Genomic DNA, 21,829 nt, shown 5'->3' with positions numbered 1-21,829 from the left:
TTAATCACAACCAATGGAATCATGAATAAAATATATTCAACAGCCTAATTCAATTAATGTTTAGGAAGGGATCACAGGCAGGCTCTCTTCATTCCCCCATTCTCTAGCCCACGCATGCCATAGTCAAAAAAGAGCAGAGTCCAAGCAGAGCCTCCTCTCTGTCCTCTGAATGCCACTGTGAAGGTAAGGGCTCTGTATGTCTTACCCTATAAACAGTTGGTAAATCTGACAGCTCTGCCTGATTTGCACCCCTGCTCCCTCCTCCCTGAGGCTATGCCCAGCTTCACTCTTCCTCCCCAGACTCACAAGATCCGGTGGCACCTATCCAGCTTCAAACTATTTCTCCTTAGGAGACCCAGGGCCAGGGAGCCCAAGTCTTCAGACTCTAGCCTTTCGGCATCTGTTTTAAATCCATGGTAAAGACTGCCAACAAACAGTAAGTGTTCCTTTGTATAGAGGTTTATTTTTATGGGGTGTGTGTGTGTGTGTGTGTGTGTGTGTGTGTGTGTGTCACACGTGTGTGAGCTTACATTCATACAGGTGCTCTCCGAGGTCAGAAGAGGATGTTGGATTTCCTGGAACTTGAGTTATAGTTACTTGTCAGGAGTCCAGTGTGGTTGCTGGAAAATGACCAAACTTTGATCTCCCAGATGACCATCAAATGCTCTCAACCTCATGCTGGGCCGTTTCCCCAGTGCCTAAGTGGAGTGTTCTTACTTGACATTTCTTACTTAATAAATACTAGAACTCAACAAATCAAACCATGTGCAAATACATACATGGCCACAGAGTAAGAATGTGGGTTAAATAAGCATTAAGTTTTAATGTTGTCACCCACCATGCTGCAAATGTCCATCTGACCACTATTCTTAATTTGCTCATAACCTGATTCATATGTGGCTTTTGCACACCCAACTTCTGCTTTGATTTGGGCTTGGGTGTTTTGCTGTTGTAGTTTTTTAAGGCATTTGTCTCTCTATGTAGCCCTGGTTGTCCTGTAACTCACTATGTAGACCACGCTGTCCTGAACTCAAGAGACCCATCTACCTCTGCTGGGATTAGAGACCCGTACCACAAAGCCCAGCTTCCCATCCACCTTTCTGTGTGGCCATGCCTCCTATTCTAATGGAATTCCCATAGCCACAGAGACAACGGATGCTCTGACTACAAGAGTGGCAGCACCCGTTCGTCCCACAACAGGCCTGTGAAGGCTCTGAGCAGGAATCATCAGGCTTCAGGAGATAATATTCCAGTTTACAAACCAAGATTCTGAATGAGGCCTCACCCCTCCCCAAAGGACTAACAGCAGTTAATGTTTGCTGCAGGAATGGGTGTCATTTCTTCAGTGCTGTAGCCACTGATAAGTTATTACCCTTGCCTCCAATCCAGGTAAGAAAAGCAACTCCAATGAAACTAAGCGGGTCACACACAAGAAGACTCAAAGTAGGAAGGAGATTCCTTGGGAAGAAGGGTTCTGTCCAATGAGAAAGAACAGGGCATGAAAATGACCAACATATATTATGCACACACACACACACACACACACACACACACACGTGTGTGTGTGTGTGTGTGTGTGCATATGTATATATATAAGAGACTGCCAAGACTTTTTTAAAAGGGGAAAAAAAAGATGCTGTGATCACGACCTAGTAAGCCCCACAGGTATGGCACTGCACACCTTTAATGCCAGCACCAGAAGCAGGCAGTCTCTGAGTTTAAGGCCAGCCAAGGCGGCCTAGAGACCCTGTCTCAAACCAGACAAAATATAGTAAATTACCACACTAAATCACATAGCCAAGAAAGAACACAGCCAATACTTAATCCTGAGTATATCTGATTCCAAAGTGTCTGCTCAATACAGCTACAGCAGGTGATTTCTATAATCAAAATGTTTTTGGAAGGTTGTACCAAGGGATTTTACACAAACTTTAAATACAAAAGTACAGCATATATAGGCACACATAGAGGAAAGACCACAAGACAGGGTCTTCAAGAATCACCCTGAATGAGTCCATGCTCCCAGAGACTGAGTTTGGGACCACTATATCTCCAATAAGTAGTATCATCTCAACTGTGTCCAAACAGCAGTCCAAGGACACTGACAGTTACCTATAAATGACATGAAGGATTAGAAATAATTTATTCTTTCACAGTGTAATGATAGGCCTATTGTGGTAGCATGTGCCTATAATCCCAGCACTCAGGACTCGGATACTAATTAGAACAATGGTTCTCAAACTGGGGGTTACGGCCCCTTTGGGGTAGAACCCCTTTCACAGGGGTCATCTTAAGAGTATCAGAAAGCACAGATATTTGCATAGTTCTGAAGTAGCAACAAAAATGATTTTCTGGCTGGGGTCACCATAACATGAAGAACTGTGTTAAAGGGTCCAAGCACTAGGAAGGTTGAGAACCACTGGACTAGAGGATCATGGCTTCAAGACTATATTGGGCTAATGCGAAGACCCTGTGGTGCAGGGAAAGCAACAATAGAAGGGAGTTGAGCAAAAGATGGAAATCACGGTCAGGACCAACCAGATCACTGAAGATACAAATCCCCAGATTCTATCTTAAAGCTACAAGTACTTCCAGACATTGGCAACAAGTACTGTGCACATGGGAGTCATTACACAATCAATAGTATTAATCTTCAATCAGAAAGTTCTTTGTGAAGCTGAATGGGAAAGTAAGAAACTATTTGTCAAGGAACTTAGGATATCTAAATGTGCCTGGGTCACAATGAATAACATATGAACTGATTCAACAAAACTACTAGTTTACAAAGCCTAAAAACTGAAAGGGAAAAAAAGACTGATCCACCTAAAAACCTATATAAAAACCCTATATTTGTAACTTCTACATTTTAAACTTCCTGAAAAAAAATCAGTTTAAAGAAGTCAGCAACTGGTGAAGCAGATCTGCACCGTGTCAATCTGAAAACAGTTTGATGGCACAGGACAGTCTAAGCCTGCCCCGTCTCAGACAGGACCTCAGCCTCTGCATCAGCAGCACCCGGGCTTCCTTTAAGGGCGCTGCTGTGGGGGTATGTCAGGCCTGGCTGGGCAATGTGCACAAAGCACCCAACACCACTGCTGCCTGACAGTCCACTGAGAATCAGAGTTTTGGAAACTGCTGCTGGAAGAAAGGCAGGGAGGAGGAGCTAAGGCGCCAGACAGAAGCCAGGCCATGAAGCTTCCTTTAACAGATGATAAACATCTCTTGCAAAAATCACTACTGGATTTTACCACAATCACAATTTCTCTAGGTCACTGGTTATCCAGATAGAAAGGCAAAAAGCACACAATAAAAGACTTCTACCCAGAGGCTGCCTGTCTCTGCCCTGCTTCTTTTTCTCAGAAACCATTACTTACTTCCTTCACAGTATTAAAGACAGGTAAGCCCAGGTGCTTCTTGCCCCCTTTCCCTGGAGTGGTTCCTCCCACGAGTTTGGTGCCGTACTCCAAAGCCTGCTGGCTGTGAAAGGTACCCTGTGAGGAGAAAGCACGAGAGCCATGAAAGAGGCAGACAAAGGCAGCTGAGAAGCAAAGGCACTCTCAGCAACATGGGGAAGGAAAACCAAGCATGTTAAGTGCTCCCGGGCGAGAGCCCAAACCCACCCACTTAGTGCCCTTTCACCCACTTAGTCAACACTGCTGCCAACCCTCAAGTAAAACCAGCCTCTGCAAAGCCAAAACAGCCGCCGGAGAGTCCTTTTCCACTCCCTGCTGATCTGGAACACTGTTACTTGTTTAAAAGGCCATCTCATTTTTCCTGTTCCTCATTTCCTTGTACCCCACTTTGCCCAATGGCAAATCCATGATGGATCATTATACTTATCCAACCCTGGCTCTTTCCCCTTAAATTATATAGATAGCAAAAATACAACTTGGTTTACTCTAATTTACTACCAACCACCATGACATACATACTCATGTAAACACACACACACACACACACACACACACACACACACACACACACACACAGCCAAACAGTAACTAGAGAAAACCCAAGGCTGTGCTAACTGGTCGGTCTTTAAGGATCAGTCACTCCTCAGTGGGTCTTTTAGACTTCCCTGCTACTTCCTGCATTCCCTGTGACTCACTTTCTGACAGTCTACTTGGCCTTTGGGAAACGGGGCTTCCTTGTTATGGGAGACCATCATGCAAGGTTCTTCCCTCAACATGCATTACTACACCCGCCCCTAAACCCACCAAACTGTAACAAGGATGATGGCTCTGGAGACTGGGAGATCCTTTCCCACTAACATTTAGGCCTCTGTTTCCTCCTGTTCCCTCTGGTTCTCTTTTCCATCTCAGCCAATGCTTTTTGGGATGCCACCCTTACCAAGGCAGCAGGTAGAATCTCTATGGTGACCTTCGCCATTCATACCCCTCACACAACAAGCCAAGACCTCTGCCTACAACCACACACTCATGTGCCCACCTCTCTCTCTGGAGAGCAAGTAGGCATCTGACTGAACTCTTCAAGCTGAGCCCTGACCACTCTCCTCTGAACCAGCTCTATGTGCTGACAGCTCCACTCCCGGAGATGCTCAGACTCAAAACATGAAATCACACTAGATTCTTCTCTCTCCCACTCTAGCTCTTCACTTCTCTCGAGCCATTAGTAAATCTCACCACTATCCTCAAAACGGCTAGTCTCTGTCCTACCTTTTGCTGGGAACTATGTTGGCTGATATCACCTCAATTCCTAGAAGCTCAGTGTCCTTCCTCCCTTTGTATCTATTTCCCATAGCAGCAAGAGTTATACTATAACGTCTGAGGAAAATCCCATCTCTTTCTAGTTCATTAACTGTGAAAGTTAACACACACCGTTTCCTCATGGCAGACCCTATATCTGTCAGTCCTCATTTACTGCTAAGGATATCTGACTGCAGCACTTTAGCCTGGAGCTTCCATGGCACATGCCTGCCTGCCTGCCTGCCTGCCTGCCTGCCTGCCTGCCTGCCTGCCTGCCTGCCTGCCTGCCTGCCTGCCTGCCTGCCTGCCTGCCTCCCTGCCTGCCTCCCTGCCTGACTGCCTGACTGCCTGCCTGCTTGACTGACTGACTGACTGCCTGCCTGACTGACTGCCTGCCCGCCTGCCTGCCTGACTGCTTGACTGACTGACTGCCTGCCTGCCTGACTGCCTGCCTGCCTGCCTGACTGCTTGACTGACTGACTGCCTGCCTGCCTGACTGCCTGCCTGCCTGCCTGCCTGCCTGCCTGACGTCTGCTGCCTGCTTGCCGGCCTTGCTGAGCACTGTGCATGATTCACTCACACATATCCTTTCCATCCTGACTCTGAAAGTAAACCTTCCCCACCAACTGATATAAAATCTTGGCCCCCATGCCAACCACATGACTCCACACAGGACACTCTTGTCCCTTCCCTTGGCTTGTGTTTCCGTAGTGATCATACTTTGTAGTGTACCACCTCATTTAGTCATGGATTTTGTCCTTCTCTCAGCTGAGGCACAGTCCTTGAAGACAGTAATGTCTGTCCACTGTTCTTGCTGCGATATGGCACCTAATTTAACACATTACATACAGCAGACACTCCACAGCGACCGATCAACAGTGAAAAGGTCTGCGTGGTCACTGGACAGGGACCTAACACTGATGAGCCAACTACGCAAGTTCTTAATTATTCAATGCATAAAAATGATGGCTCTAAGGACTTTAGAAATCTTTCAAGTAAACTTCTCGTTTTACTAGCAAACTCAAATTAAGCAACCAGTTTGAAGCTGCTGATGGGAGTTTTAGAAAGAGCCACAAGTCAGTCAGTGCTTTGCACTCTCTCTTTAACCAGTGCTATTCCATGTACAGTCTACAGAGCAGCTGATCAAAAGTGACAGATGAGCAAGACAGAAGGAAAAGATCCCAAAGGTGAGAGAATGACAAAAATCATTAAGAAATAATGAGAATCTTTGCAAGCAGTGTGGAACTTCTTTAAGGTTTACTGGGCTTCACAAAAGTACTGATCACATTAGATCAACAGATCCTTTTACTCCAGAGAGTCTGAGAAGCAATGGCCTAGACTTCCAGGTAACGGATTACACTTTCAGGTAAATGCTAATGAAACCATCTTTTTAGTCCTACTGTGTTATTAAATAAAAGTAATGCTTCCATTCCAAATAAGCTCGTTCCCATAGTTTTCATGTTACCACCAGCCAGTACACAGTTTAGAATAGGAATAATTTCTGCAGCCCCTAAGAGCCAGAAAAGAAATCCTGCAGCACCCACTGGCAATGTTCATGGCTAGAATCAACCCTACCATACAGCATTCCTCATCTATGTGAACAAGAAAGCAACCAGTGTGTCAATCCTCAAGCTTCTGTGGCTCTCAGCTCAATGTCCAACCAAAAAAATGAGACCATTAAAAATCACAATTACTAAAAATGAAAACTCAAGGAAGGTGAATGAGAAACAGCTTAGTTGGAGAGAACTAAAAGATCTGAAAACTAGCATTCAGGAGGCAGAGGTAGGCAAATCTATATGAGTTCAAAGACAGGAACTATAGTGAGTTCCAGGCTACCTGGGGCTATATATGGAGACTCTTTTTAAAAACAAAAAAGGAAAGAAAAAGAAAGAGAGAAAGAAGGAAGGAAAGGAAGAAGGAAAGAAAAAAGGAAGGGAAGAAAGGAGGAAAGAAGGAAAGAAGGAAGGAGAGAAGGAGAGAAGGAAGGAGAGAAGGAGAGAAGGAAGGAAAGAAAGAAGGAAGGAAGGAAGGAAAGAAAGAAGAAAGGAAGGAAAGAAAGAAGGAAGGAAGGAAAGAAGGAAGGAAAGAAGGAAGGAAGGAGAGAAGGAAGGAAAGAAAGAAAGAAAGAAAGAAGGAAAGAAGGAAGGAAGGAAGGAAAGAAGGAAAGAAAGAAGGAAGGAGAGAAGGAAGGAAAGAAAGAAAGAAAGAAAGAAGGAAGGAAGGAAAGAAAGAAAGAAGGAAGGAAAGAAAGAAGGAAGGAAAGAAGGTGGTTGAGGAGGCAAAAACAATAGCAAGACCAACCCCAGACGCAAAGACTTTAATAAATCATTAATTTAGGACGCAGACTCAGTTCCAAATAGTGCTTATACATGGATATCTGACATCTTACAAAAATATCAGAGGTTAAAGTGTCACAAGAATATCATAAAGCATTTCACAAAATGTAAAAGTCATACAAAATGTCATTCAACAAACAGAAAAAAGAAATCAAGCATAATGAACTTCCTCAGCAATTAGATTATAGGTTAATTATATGCTATTATAACATACACAAAATCAGACTGCCTGCTGGAAAGGAGGAGGCAGATGCATGGTCCACCTCGGGATGTGCATCTTCCTTGTCAGGATGCCTGTATTTGAACATGGTGTCTGTAACAGCTGGTGGCATCTGCTGGCACCCTGCAGATAAGGCTTGACAAGCTGGTCTCTAAGACTGCCTGCATCTCCTTTGCTGAATTACATTGTATCAGAACAGTCCTACAGTACAATGCGGCAAGAGACACATTGTATAAATACAAAACACATGTACATGACTTTGTAATAAGACACACACACACACAAGAAATAAGTCCGAAAAGCAAATACAAGCCCTGTCCTCTCCAGGGCTACCTCTTCACTATATAACTATGTAACTTTTTTTAAATTGAGAAATACTGAAGTTTACCATCTCATTCCTCAGAAATAAACCTGTATTTTTAATCTGGAGGACATATGCCAACTTAACAGAGGATTCCTGGTGGGCAGAATGGTTGGAAAGAGGGAAAGGAGCCTCATGATGGTTTTACTGCAAAATCAAATTGTAGGTACATTTCAAGTATGCAAATTCTATGACAGAAGTAGGGAGAGGAGGTGTGAACAGAAGAGAAGAGAACCAATTCAAATACTCAAGGGCAAGTTAACCCTCTGGCTTCTTCAGAGACCACTCGCCCCAGGCAGAGGACACAGTGGGAAAAGTCCTGTGCTGGTTCATCTGCCCACACTTTTCTGGAGAGTCTCTGTATTTGTGTATGTCTCCACACTGAGATGTGGATTCCACATTTAACACAACCTTTTCTTCATAGTCTATTTGCCTAGTGCTCAAAGGAACACTAATCTGTTGGAGGAAAACCAGGAGTCTTGTACTTGCTGAAAGACAGTGTCTTTGACACTATGGTTCCTGTGTATTCTCAAACTGAGTTTAAACACAATGTCCACTTTACAGGATTACCACACTACCTGACTTCTTCCTGACACACATCCCCTTTCTATACGGTACAGTCCTGTGCCATCATATTTTACTATTTCTGTGTTACTGAAAAAAGACATTAGATTTTACATCTATAGTCTGCACTTTAAATAAAAAAGTAGATGCACATACCTGCTTGCCTGTGAAACCCTGGCAAATAACCTTCGTATTTTTATCAATATAGATATTTTTCCGAGAGGCTGTGTAAGACCCGTGCCGTATTCCATTCTGTTGCACTGAGAAGTAAAGAAAATATGACAACATTATAATCTCCCCACACTTCTGAACCACAAATTAAATTTAATGACCCAATGTTTTAAAAACAAAGTCGAGAACAGGACCCCCATTGAAGGAACCAGAGAAAGAACTGGAAGAGCTTGAAGGGGCTCGAGACCCCAAAAGTACAACAATGCCAAGCAACCAGAGCTTCCAGGGACTAAGCCACTACCTAAAGACTATACATGGACTGACCCTGGACTCTGACCTCATAGGTAGCAATGAATATCCTAGTAAGATCACCAGTGGAAGGGGAAGCCCTGGGTCCTGCCATGACTGAACCCCCAGTGAACTAGACTGGTGGGGGACGGCAGCAATGGGGGGAGGGTTGAGAGGGGAACACCCATAAGGAAGGGGAGGGGGGAGGGGGATGTTGGCCCGTAAACCGGGAAAGGGAATAACACTCGAACTGTAAATAAGAAATACTCAAGTTAAAAAAAAATAAAATAAAAAATAAATAAATAAAAACAAAGTCTTCTAATCTAAGAGCAACACTGTGATCACAGCCAACTTAAAACCACGTCTTAAATGAAGGCAGGTGAATTTGGGTGTGAACTAGGAAAACAAACATAAAGAAGTTGCTCTCTACCCAGGACCCTTTGTTACCTCGAAGCACAATCTTCTAGCACTATCTGAACTGAGAAAGAAAAGCTGAAATCTGTAATTTTCATTCCCCATAAAGGACCGTGGGATTCAAATTCAATGGTCTCAATTAAACTCTGAAATCATTCCTACTAATGTTTGTTATGTCTCACCCCACTAGGCCATGAGCCCCTGTGGACACCAGCTGGGCTAGGAGGTATACTTCAGGAATGAAGGAGACGCTCTAGCTATTACTCAGTAACAGCAACGCAGGGAATACCAAGTCCTGGTATAAATCTTGCTACAACACAACCCAAGATCACTCTGTTTGAACCCTTCTGATGTAGGATTCAGAACCTCACATATTAAGCAGAGAAATCAAGATGAGTTCCAAAGTAGTTGAGAAGAAAAACAACACACCTAAGTCAGTTTTGGCAACCCACCTCAAGGGAGACTGAGAAAGTCCAAGTAGCTACTACAACCAACTCTTACTTCAAAATTTAGTGCAAAGGGCACAGGGCTCACAATTATGAGGGGCTTTCCAGTCATCAGACCTCCTGGGCCACAACTGAAGAAGCACCTTCCAGAAGAGATATCTGGAGACCTAGGAAGGACAGACGTCAGCCTGTACCTCTCAGAAAGTGCCCTGCACATACACAGACAGCTGTACTCCTGGACCAGACTATGCTGAGCAGGGGGCTGTGGGTGCACTCTGCAGCCCAGTGCTGGCACAGGGAACAGCCAAGCACCTGACCTGAGCAGGTCACTGGGGTTCAAAGCCTGTAAGGTTGAGCGCACTGCACTGTGCAGCAGAGCATGGGGCTGTCACTCGGATCATCCCTGCCCTTAGCTCATGGACATACTGATAAGGCTAAGAAGCACAGTAGACGATAACAGTAGAGCAATGAAGATAAAAAATGAACACGCTAAATTAAACAGCAGGCCAGCGGAAAGTCTGAAGCTGGCCACCAAGAATATGCTGATGGCGAGAGCTATTAGGGGCCACAGCTTGGGCCACCTCTGAGCTCAAACAACTGCCCAGTGTAGCCTTGGAACTGTCCCCATGAGCAACTGGGATCACTTTCAGAAACCAGCAGGTCTGTGCAGGTGTGTATGTCCTACCTACACAGGCCCAGAACTGCAATCAAGGCCTCACTTTTGATCTTCCCATCTGTAAACAGGCTAATAGCTGCTCACAGGAAGGGTGTGGCATTAACATGAAATGACACCAGTAGGTATCAAAGTGCCTGCTACATTCCTGAAATCCTTCATTAGCACAAAGGTAAATCTTCCCCTAAAACAGTAGTTCTCAACCTGAGTCACAACCAATCTTTTTTTGGGGGGAGGGGCTAAGTGACCCTTTCGCAAGAGTAGACTAAGGCCATTAGTAAACACAAATATTTACATTACAATTAATAACAGTAGCAAAATACTGTTATGAAGTAGTAGTAATGAAAATAATTCTATGGTTGGAGGTCACCATGACATGAGGAACTGTTATAGGGTCACAGCATAAGGAAGGTTGAGAACCATTGCCCTAAAAAGAGAGAGTATAAGGCTCACACTTTAAAATAAGTCCAGCGAGATATGCTTTCCGTGTGCATTAAGAGAAAGAGAAAAAGAGAATGAGAGACAGAAAGGAAAGAGTGGAGGGAGGGAGGGAGATTGGTTCTTCACCAGCATGGGAGGTCAGAGAACAGCTTGTTGAGTCAGTTTTCTCCTTACGCCTTTACATGGGTTTTATGGACGGAACTCAGGCCAGCTGGCTTTCGTGGGAAGTGCTTTTACCCACTGAATCATCTCACTGGCTGTCCTCATACACATTCTATACACAAATAAACTGACCTCTACACACACAGATTGTGCAGCATTCACAAATAAACTGGGAATCTTTTCACAGAGGAACATTTGCATGGGGTAATCTCAAAGTAAAACCACAGTATGTACCTCACCAGCTGATGTGAGATTAAAGTTTATATACAACGTGGAAATCAGTGGCTAGGGTACAGTACGTGGGGTATCACTAATCACTTCCTTACTTCCATTATCACCGCTGCAGTGTGAGCAGAGCAACTACTGTGAGAAATCAATGGCCGCTCTGACAGGTTCATGAGTGCTTAAGAGAGTCAGGTCCTACACCACAGACACCTCCTGCCTCTGAAACAGCCAGAAGCACAAACTATAAAAGGACAAACTGAAATAAGATGCTCAAGGAAAGGGACTGGGTACTAAGAAAGGTCTTTTCACAGAGGAGCCAGGCTTGTCAGTCAGCCCTAACTCCTATAGGTAACAATTATACCACGTAGAAGATGGCTGGTCTGTAAATACTGGGGAAAAAGGTATCTGCCAGGTAGGACTGGAACCATGGTCTTTTAAGATTAGTTTACCCATGACCTAACTCTAGTCATAGAAACACTTCTCAATTCAACTCTGAAAACTATGCCCCTTTCCCTCCTTTACTGATGTATATGCATTCATGAATTTAACAAATATAAACTTACTAGCTGTATTGGCCCACCTGCAGCTGATTTAACAAAACAACTGACTTTTAACAAAGTAACGAATTTAAAAGAAAGCCAGTTTGTTCAGCTCACACTTTAGGGCAGCCTTATCTGTCCAGCTCTGGTGAGGACCCCTCTGCCCATATATAACATGGCAGAAAACCAAGGGAAATAACAGGATGCCAAGGCACTGGTCAAGTTCTTGGGACAGCCATGCTTGGTAACTCACTGAGAAGTGACCTGGGCAGACTACCAATAATCCCCTCTAGGTACGGCGATCTCAGTGCTCTCAGAGTTCTACCACCTCACTGGAGGCTCCTAGCATGGGAACTCTTGGGGAACACTCAAACCTGCTCTATCATAGCACTAACATGAATTATACATATGCAAAACATAGGCTATTGTGGTCCCCAAGTGAAGAGACCTTGTTGTGTGACAAAACTTCTCCTGGGGAGATGTAACACACACATCTACTTATCCCAGATAGGGAGTTCAGGACAGAGCAAAGTACAAACACTAACAAAGTCCAATGTGGTGAACCACTAAGTTTACTGGAGTTACTTACAGGAGAACGGATGAGGGGTTACTGACCGGACAGACCTGATTCTCAGATAGCTGCAGCACTAAAGGCCACCCGAGATGGATAACATCTCATAAAGCTGGGAACCTGCACAACTTGCAGCAGCTCAATAGGCTGGCGCATGCCCGTTTCTGGAGCTTCAGTTGGTCTAAACCTCTTCCAAGCAGCTTGGCTTGTTTCTGCCTCTTCCAGGTATGAGAGTCTTTGTGGCTTGGCTCCCTTCTGTCTGAGGGGAAGGCTCAGCTTTTATTGCTTACTCTAACAGTAAATCTGGTCAGTTTTAGGGACTTCCTGAAACTACTCATAGATGTTTACCTTCCTGCTTAAGGAGTTTCATCCTACAAGATGAAGTATTTTAATTGCAGAAGAAGCTGTTACATAATAGACCTAAATACATGGGAGTACCTCAGCAACTACTTACCCCCAATTGACTATTCAAATACTAAACTATATATTCACTCATATTGATGATGCATTCCATACTATTGGCTTAGTTGATCACACGCACTATGTTTTGTGAAATTTAAAGCACTCCTGTTTTTAAGCACTAAGTATGAAAATAGTGTATGCAATGTTTTATAGTGTATCACCAATGAGAAATTATCAAGATTTTAGAAATGTTATAAAGTAAAAATCAATAAATTGGTCAAACAACAAAATACCTGCCCTGTGGCAAACTCAAAATTATTCTGCTACACCTAGGAGAAATCATTTTAAACTTCAGTGTTTCTATGAAGCCAGAAAATCAAGTCACTTCTCTCAGGGGTACATCAATGCATTTGGATACAGGCTTCCATTTCTTAAACGTTGAGTTCCTTGGTGTAAATAGCAACAGAGACTAGAAAGGGAAAGATCGCTGTTGAGTCTCCTTTTCCACACACTCCCTGGGTCTGCAAATAAGCCTGTATAACTTGGCAGAGACAGGAGAAAGGCAAGTAGCAGCTTGACGGATGCTTCCTCCACAGATCACTAAGAGTACAAAGGTCCTGCTTCTCACATGGAGGTTCAAGCTTCCCAAGGCACACATGTGACGACACTGCACACATGTGACGACACTGCACACACCAGCAGACCTGGCTTCCAGCATTCTTGACAGCACCTGGGAAATTTTCTGGGTTTGTTTCCTCATTTGCCAGGCAAAACAGAAGAACTAGCTGAATTATAAGATCTACTTTCTGACATCATCTATCCTAATTCTAAGGATCAAAATAATACCTGTTCTTATTAACCATTCTGAAAGATGTGATTTACAGTAACTCCTGGTTGATATTTGTTAAAGACTCTAGTAAACTTTTAGGTTTCTTTTAAAACTTCATTTCAATCTCAATGATGCTTATAAAATTCATACACTTTCTCATCAGAAATTATTCTCATTTTTCATTATCTATTCTTCCCATGTCAACAGGATTGTCCCCTTCTTTCATAAGTCATTAATGTGTGGGGTGGAGGACAGCTTAGCAGTTTCTTAGTTGCCCTCCAATAGAGCCCTGTAGTATCTAGGGCTGTTTGTCTTTTTATCTTTCTAACTCAAATCAACACTGCAAAACTTGGGACTTCAACACATTATGTGCCACCAGCTAAAATTTAAGAACGGGGTGGAGGTGGGATTCCCTATCATCTCTAGTTATTTTAACCTAAGAGCCTAAATAATTTGTGACAAGAAAGAAAAAGGAGAAGGGGATGAGAAGGAGGAGCAGGAGAAGGAACAGGAGGAGGAGGAGGAGCAGGAGGAGGAGCAGAAGGAACAGGAAGAAAAGGAGGAACAGGAGGAGGAGGAGGAGGGGAGGAGGCAGCAACTTGCAAGGCAACATGGCCATTGCTGTGGCATGGAAATATTGCAGATATGAGAGAATTCCAAGGTCTGCCAAATTCGAGGTTTTTAAACATTAAACAGTCACTTGTAACCTTAGAACTAATATTACTAATACAAAAATACCCTAGTTTAGATCTTAGATCCTCAGAGTTTTAATAGCATGACTCAGGTCTGAGATGACTCCAGCAACAGAAAGCTAAATCTCTTCTAGGCTTCCAATCTTGGAGTCTAGGAAGAGAGACCTTCAGTTCTGTGGAGTGACAGTTGCCAAGTTTTGCTAAGAATGAACTTAAGGAACCAAATCATCTAGACACTCTTCTGGAAAAAAATTCTATTAAAACAGCAGACCCTATGGATGGAGGCTAGGCTCGTTCAGAGTCTTGGACCAGCAAGACCCCAGCAGAGAAAGACACTGGTGCCTAGGTGAGCCACTCTTCGATGGGTGTTCCATTAAACTGGCCAGTGTGCACACCTGGTGTTCTACATCTTAACCCACAAATGATTCCAAATACGCTGGATTAGGCCCATACCCAACACACTAGTGTTCAAACTCTACCAACCACATAATTACTGATACAACTAGTCGCTTTCTTCCCTTCTATCTAGAACACATTCAAGTATCCTTTTAATCGGTCAAGAAGGAGCTCCAGAAAAACTTTCCCAAATAGACCCAACGCTTTTGCATTGGCAAAGTTATCAAGTCAGACCTTTGTCCTCAAATGATCTGGCGATGAGGTACAGCTACTAGGTGCACACTTATCCTTGAACACTTTAGGATACTCTCGCCTACTATTTGATGCAAGAAGAAGCAAGATGTCACAAGGAAAAGAGTGGTGCTTGAGTGTCTTTTCCTGAGTTGTAAACTGACTCACTTACTCTGCACAATGAAACCAAGCCACTCATTACTTTTTAACATCTCTTAGATCTGGATAAATCTGACAACCAATCACTCATCACAGTTTTAATTGGCAATCATTTCTCCTGTAAGTGATAGGCCTAACAATGCTGTGCTTCACAAACCACGCTGTCTCCGAATCACTATTACCTGAGATGTGTTTGCTGTTTGTTTGTTTGTTTAGTAGGTTTTTGTTTCTTTTGTTTCGTTTTTTCTGAGACAAAGTTTCTATGTGTAACAGCTATGGCTATCCTGGGACTTACTTTGTAGACCAGGCCCACAAAGACCCACACACCTGCCTCTGCCTCCCAAATGAAGGAATTTAATGCCTGGGCTACCACATCCATCAAGAAATCATTAAAAAAAAAAAAAAAAAAGACTACTATACACGAATGAATGTATACACGTATGAATGGTTAGCCAGACTTCAAACACGACGTGGCCGATTCTAGTTGTTTCCTAACATACCTAACAGAGACTTTGAACGTAGCAATAATTTTCAAGTGTCAGCATTGCTGAGAGAGTAGCAATCCTGGGAGGTTAGTTCTCAGAAACTTAAGTGTTCATTGGAGCCTCGTAAAGAGCGACACATCATTGGTGAAAGTGCTTGCTAACCCACAGCTTCTACGCTCCTGCAAGGGGCCACGCTGACTCTGGGTGTAGAAACCACCTTTCCGTTGGCCCTACCACTCTACAGAACGGTCAACTCCAAATGTAGAACCTTTCCTTACAAAATACAGCCTCTTCAACCGGAGGCTTACTATCCCAGAAGAGTTCATCCTGAACCTGTCCACCCTTGGCTCCAAGTAAGGGCCAGCCCAGAGGCCACCTCCACCTCACCCCTCGTCACCGTGGGGACTACAATATGTTCCCGGGTCTGAAGGACGCTCTGCAGACAGTGCCTAGGCCGATCCACAACCCTATTGGACAAAGCCCCCACCACCCCTGAGGTCTGCCACTAGCGTTTGGACCCGTGGCTCCCTCCTTCCAGGGCCCGCCCGGAAGAGCCTGGGCACCGCAGGGGCCAGGACCTGGAGCCCGAGGCCTACGGAAGCATGGAAGACAGAGCCCCGCCGGCACGACTCACGGAGGAAGGTGCGCGACAGCAGGCGGGCGGCGGCAAGGCCGCTGCTGCCGGAGACCATGGTTGCAGTGGCAGCCGCAGCAACTACCGCTGCGGTCATTCCCCCAATGACACTCTCAGGACCCCCCCAGGACCTCGGCATGGGCTCAGGCTCGCGCAGAAAGGTGTCTAGAGAAGTAGCCCGAATATTTTGTTCTTCTCGGAATCTCTTCTCAAACAAAGAACGTCACTGGTGGAAAAGAAAAGGAAAGATGCCGTTCGAAAAGCAGAAAGTAGCTCTGTTCTTCTCTAAATGTGGGTTTGGGTAACCATAAACATAACGGCAATGTGAGGGACAGCCCATGCGAGGCCCGGCCGGCGCGTGGTGCTGTGGGAAATGTATTTTTCGAGTAAGCAGCATGCAGAAAGGGAAGGTATTGGATGCGATTTAAACTCTGGCGTGGGCACACAGGAAAAGCAGTGACAAACGCTGAGCAGTGCTATGTGCCAGACCGTGGTCCTGCACCTTGTTTTTTCTGACCTGTTACAGAGAAGATAAGACTCCTCTTGCCTTCCCTGTAAGCTTCCGGAAATTACCCCTGGTAATAGGGATCGAATTCGCAGTAGCGGCAGGCCAAAGAAAGGACAAAAAGTGAGACTTAAAGCCCCTTAGCTGACAGTTTCCAGAAGCAGGAATCTCTTTATTAAACAAATTGACTCACTGCCTTCGACAATGCTAAATGTATGCATGCCTCTATCTAAAATCCTAACTACAACTCGAGATCAAAGATAATTTTTGCCCTATTGGAACAAACTATTCACTCCACTTTTTTAAAACCTCAGCAAGTCCTGGAGCCAAAGCACCAAGTTTCTCGTCTAAAACCGTGTTCCTAAGATTCCTTATCATTATAATCAATAAAGTTATTCTAGCTCAATAAGGTCGTCGTTATAATTCGCACCAGTCTAAGACTGGGCACGTCTACAAGCTCCTTGTAGACGTCGACTTGTCCTGTAGATCCTACCCTTGTGGGAAAGTTGTTTTTTTTTTTTTTCAAATAGGTCCAGTGTAAACAATGATTTTAAGGAGGAAAATTTCAACGAATCTTTTCTTAATAATTAAGCATTTGTTTCATTTATTTAACAAAATCTGTAGTGTGTGTGTGTGTGTGTGTGTGTGTGTGTGTGTGTGTGCATTATATTGACAACATTATGCTGATTGGTTGGACCCAGTGAGTAGTGGGTAGCAGCCAGTTTGAACTCATGGGTAACACGTAAATCTAACCAAACTGCAAGGGCTTTCTACCTCAGTGAAATCCTTAGGAGTCCAGTGGTGTGGGACATGCAGAGATATTCCTTCTAATGAAAAGGGTGAATTATTTCACCTGGTCCCTCCCACCACCGAGAAAGCAGCACCAAGAAGTGTTTACTGGTCCTGTTTGGATTTTGGATACAGCATCCCCTTCACTTGGTTGTGTGACTGCAGCCCATGTACCACGTGACTCAGAAAATGTCTAACTTTGAGTGGACCTAGAGCAGGAGAAAGCTCTTCAGGAGGATCAAGGTGCTGCACAAGCTGCACTACCACTTGGACCACGTGACCCAGCAGACCCAGTGGTACTTGAGGTGTCAGTGGCAGTCAGGGATGCTGCTTGGAGCCTTTGGCAGGCCCCTCTAGATGAATCTCAGAAGAGGCCTTTGGATCTTGAAGGAAGGCTCTACCATCATCTGTAGACTATTCTCCCTTTGAGAGGCAGCTCTTGGCCTGCTATTGGGACTAAGTTTGACAATGGGACACCAAGTTACTACATAACCTGACCTGTTCATCATGAGCTGGGAATTATCTGAGCCAAGTAGGATGTGCACAGTGGCAATTTATTAATAAATGCAAGTGGTGTATATGTGATCCAGCCTGCGCGGGTCCTGAAGGCACGAGCAAACTACATGAAGAAGTTCTCCAAGTGCCTATGGTTTCCACTTGCATTACAATGCTGTCTGCCACCAAGCATGCACCTACAGCCTCATGGCTGTAGACCTATGATCAGCTGACTGAGAAGACTAGGGCCTGGTTTATTGATGTTTCTGTACATTATGCAGGCATCACCCACGAGAGGACAGCTGCAGCATTACAAACACTTTTTGAGACAACCCTGAAAGACACGAGTGAAGGGAAGTCTTCATAGTGGGCAGTATACATGGTACTACAGTTTGTTTGGAAGGATAAATGGTGTCTTAGTTAGGGTTTTACTGCTATGAACAGACACCTTGACTAAGGCAACTCTTACAAGGACAGCATTTAATTGGGGCTGACTTACAGGTTCAGAGGTTCAGTCCATCGTCATCAAGGCAGGAGCATGGTAGCATCCAGTCAGACATGGTGCAGGAGGGGCTGAGAGTTCTATATCTTCATCTGAAGGCTGCTGTGAGAAGATTCACTTCCAGGCACCTAGGACTGTGGTATTAGAGCTCATGCCCACAGTGACGCACCTATTCCAACAAGGCTACACTTCCTAAGAATGTCACTCTCTGGGCCAAGCATATACAAAACATCACAAATGGCCAGATTTTTCAATTGTTCACTGATTCATGGGCTGTAGCCAGTGGTTTGGTTAGATGGTCAGAGACTTGGAAAGAAGATGATTGAAAAATTAGTGGAAAGACATCTGGGTAAGAAGTACATTGATAAAAGGATTTGAAGATACTTGTATTCCACGTTAATGCTCGCCAAAAGGTGACTTCATCTGAGAAGTCCAAAGGTCAAGAAGACAGGATGACCCATTCTGTGGACAGTCAGCTGCTTTCCCCAGCCATTGCTGTAATTGTACAATGGGCCCATGAACAAAGCAGCCATGGTGGCAGAGATGAAGGTTAGGAGTGGCTCAACAACACGGGCTTCCACTCACCAAGGCTGACCTGGCTTCAACTGCTATTTAGTGCCAGACCTTCCAATACCAGAGACCAATACCAAGCCCCAGATATGGCACCATTCCCCAGGGTGACCAGTCTGTGGACCTGGTGGCAGGTCGACTGTATTTAACCACTTCTGTGAAAAAGGTAACACTTTGTCCTTATTGGAATAGATACTCATTCTTGTTCTGGGTTTTCCTTTCCTTCATGTAATGCTTCTGCTAAAACCACCATCCATTGACTTACAGAATGTTGTATCCATCAACATAGTATTCTACACAGTATGCTTCTAACCAAAGAATTCACTTTCCAGCCAGAGAAGTGCGACAGTGGGCCCATGATTATGGAATCTGCTGATCTTACTGTGCTTCCCGCCATCCTGAAGCAGCTGGTCTGGTAGAAAAATGAAATAAAGACACCTTTTGAAGACACAAATTTACAATGCCAATTAGGTAGCAGCAGCCTGGAAGACGGGGCAGGGTTCTCCAGAAGACAGTAAGTACATGCTTTGAATCAATGTGCAATATAATCTAGGTTTCTCCTATAGCTAGGATCCCCAGGCCCAGGAATCAAAGAGCAGAGAGGGAATGGTTCCACTTGCTATCACCCCTAGTGACACACTAGGAAAATTTTTACTTCTGGAGTAGTTTGTTCTGGAGAAGGTAAGTTCTGTCGACCTCTAAGTTTTGGATTCAGAGAGGGGAGCACTCCTGCCAGGAGATAGAACAAGCCTGTAAGACAACAGACTAAGAAAGGAATACGCAGTGCTAGGAGGGGTGATTAACCCAGATTACCAAGAGAAAGTTGGATCGTGTCTCCACAACAGAGGTAAGAAAAAGTATGCCTGGAGCGCAAAAGATCCTGTAGGGCATCTCTTGGTGCTTCCATATCCTGAGATTAAAGTCAAAGGAAACTACCACAGCCCAATCCAGGCAGGGTGACAAAGGGCACAGACCCATGGGGGATAAAGGTATGGGTCACTCCTCCAGGAAAACAACTAAGACCTGATGAGGTGCTTACTGAGGGCCGAGAAAAGACAGATTGGGTGGTAGAGGAAGGCAGTTGTAAATACCATCTAAAGCCACGTGACCCACTACAGAAGCAAGGGTTATAATTGGCATGAGTGTTTCTGACGTATTTTGTTAAGAATGAGTTTGTACAGATGTTTGTATTTTCTTTCCTCAATTTCTTTATCAGATAATGCAATATCACGCTGAGGGCTGTGCAGGAGGGATGACAAATGACTTTAGAACTCATGGAATTCAGTCCACCAGCTAGCACAGTCACAGTGGGAGCACCTCGCAGAGGCATGACCCTGCCCTGTGCACCATGTGTCCTGAGGATTTCAGGCTGTTATGGAGTTTTGCTCTGCTTGCTGCCTTCATATCTCTCTTCATGTAAGAATTACATGAACGCTCTAAGGGGGCTTCCAGCCCCTCTCTGGACTGTGTCATTCACAGTAATAATACCTGATCTCTTTCAGACATTGCCGCTGGAGCGGATCCATGATTTAACCACCACCTTAGGAAAGAACTTAGAAATGAAGAGTGTCAGCAATGACCAACCACCCTTAGAAAGCATTTGGAAAACTTAAATTGCAAACGAGACTAGGTTAAGATGTTTTCGCTACTGACTCTGATGTAGAAAATCCCAGGCAGAATCTGAACTTTAGAAAGCACACTCTTAATAGTTAAGCTGGGGACCCTTTATGGTCAGGGAACAGAGCTGGTGGCCTCACTGGCTGACGTGGCTCTCACTATGGCTGGATTGATGAGTGATTCTTTAGACCCATGTTTGCCCTCAGCTTCCTGCTATGATTTATTAAAAAGTGCTGATAAGTAGATACACATCCTGAGGAACTTTTAAAAGTAGATATGACTGATTTTTGTGGAAAAGTTTAAATTTAAGATTCTTATAAGAACCTTCGAAGATAAATAATAAAATAGTTACTCCTTTCTTTGTAACAACAAATTGCTCCCTGCTACTAAGAGGAACTGGCTGAGAAAACTACCTCTCTTGCTCACACTTTGTTAATCTGTATCAAGTTGCTTAGTCATAAATGTTCATGGGTTCTTGGGAATAATTTGCCTTCTTTACCTGTACTATGTAATTTTTTTTTCTTGTAAAGGCATTGGTGAACATACTGCTTTTTCATAGCCATTCACTAGAAGGAAAATAGAATGTAATCACATTGTAATTTTACGCTACTTGAAAGATTTTGCTGGAATATATAAGCTATAGAAGAAAAAAATAGTGTTGGAGCTTGCTCCATCCACCAACTGTATGTATGTATGTATGTATGTTCCTATGTATCTAACTGTATGTATTTGTGTATATATGTATATGTGTATATGTAAAATGCTTTGAGCCTGCTTGCTAGAGCTTTGCTCCATCCGTTCAATGTCTGAATGATTGTCCATCCATATGTATGTACGTATGTGTGTATGTATGTATTTGTATGTATGAAGTTATTGGAGTCTGCCTTTTGCTGCAACCACTCTGTGTGTATGTGTAAGAATTTTCTTTCTCCTTTTCTTTCTAGCAAGTCCTTAAGAGTTAAACGAGTCTGAGCTTTTCACTGGCTACAGTGAATGCCAGCCCCAGTGAATCAAACTGTTCCCTCAGAGAAAAGTCTGCTGAGTAATTTCTCTAATTTCTGGTTGCCCCAGGCAACAGCCCATGTTGGTCGCTATCTGGACCAACCCTTGTTAGCCCCTCTGGGTGCTGACTATGGTCAGCTGCTCTCAACACTTACTCCAACCACCAAGACCACACCTCACTGCCTACCTTGGCTTCACCCCTGGATGTCAAGCAAGGTTTTGACATCCCTGACATTTTTGACAATATCAATTAAGGAAACATTGGCTGTCATGTTTAAGTTCTGTGATACCAAAAAATGTCCCTCAAAGGGCTAGAAATGTAGACAATTTTTTAAAATATGGATTTTTAAAAATATGGATTCTGGAAAATTGCACCCAAATGTTCACACTTGCAAGACAACCAT

At 44.1% G+C, this 21,829-nt stretch overlaps 1 protein-coding gene across 1 annotated transcript in view; it reads right to left on the bottom strand.

Annotated features, from left to right (window-relative positions):
• Window positions 1-16,054, bottom strand: part of Suclg1 (succinate-CoA ligase GDP/ADP-forming subunit alpha) — a 29,358-nt gene extending 13,304 nt beyond the window's left edge. The window contains 3 exon segments of the mRNA NM_053752.2: window positions 3,375-3,491; window positions 8,344-8,447; window positions 15,946-16,054. Coding sequence (NP_446204.2) covers window positions 3,375-3,491; window positions 8,344-8,447; window positions 15,946-16,042 — 318 coding nt within the window. The 5' untranslated portion in view covers window positions 16,043-16,054.
• Between the last annotated feature and the right edge of the window lie 5,775 nt (window positions 16,055-21,829).

The sequence above is a fragment of the Rattus norvegicus genome, chromosome 4, assembly GCF_036323735.1.
Source record: "Rattus norvegicus strain BN/NHsdMcwi chromosome 4, GRCr8, whole genome shotgun sequence".
In the NCBI taxonomy this organism is placed as follows: domain Eukaryota; kingdom Metazoa; phylum Chordata; class Mammalia; order Rodentia; family Muridae; genus Rattus; species Rattus norvegicus.
Note: the sequence above shows the minus strand (reverse complement) of the source record. Positions and strands in the feature narration are given on the sequence as shown.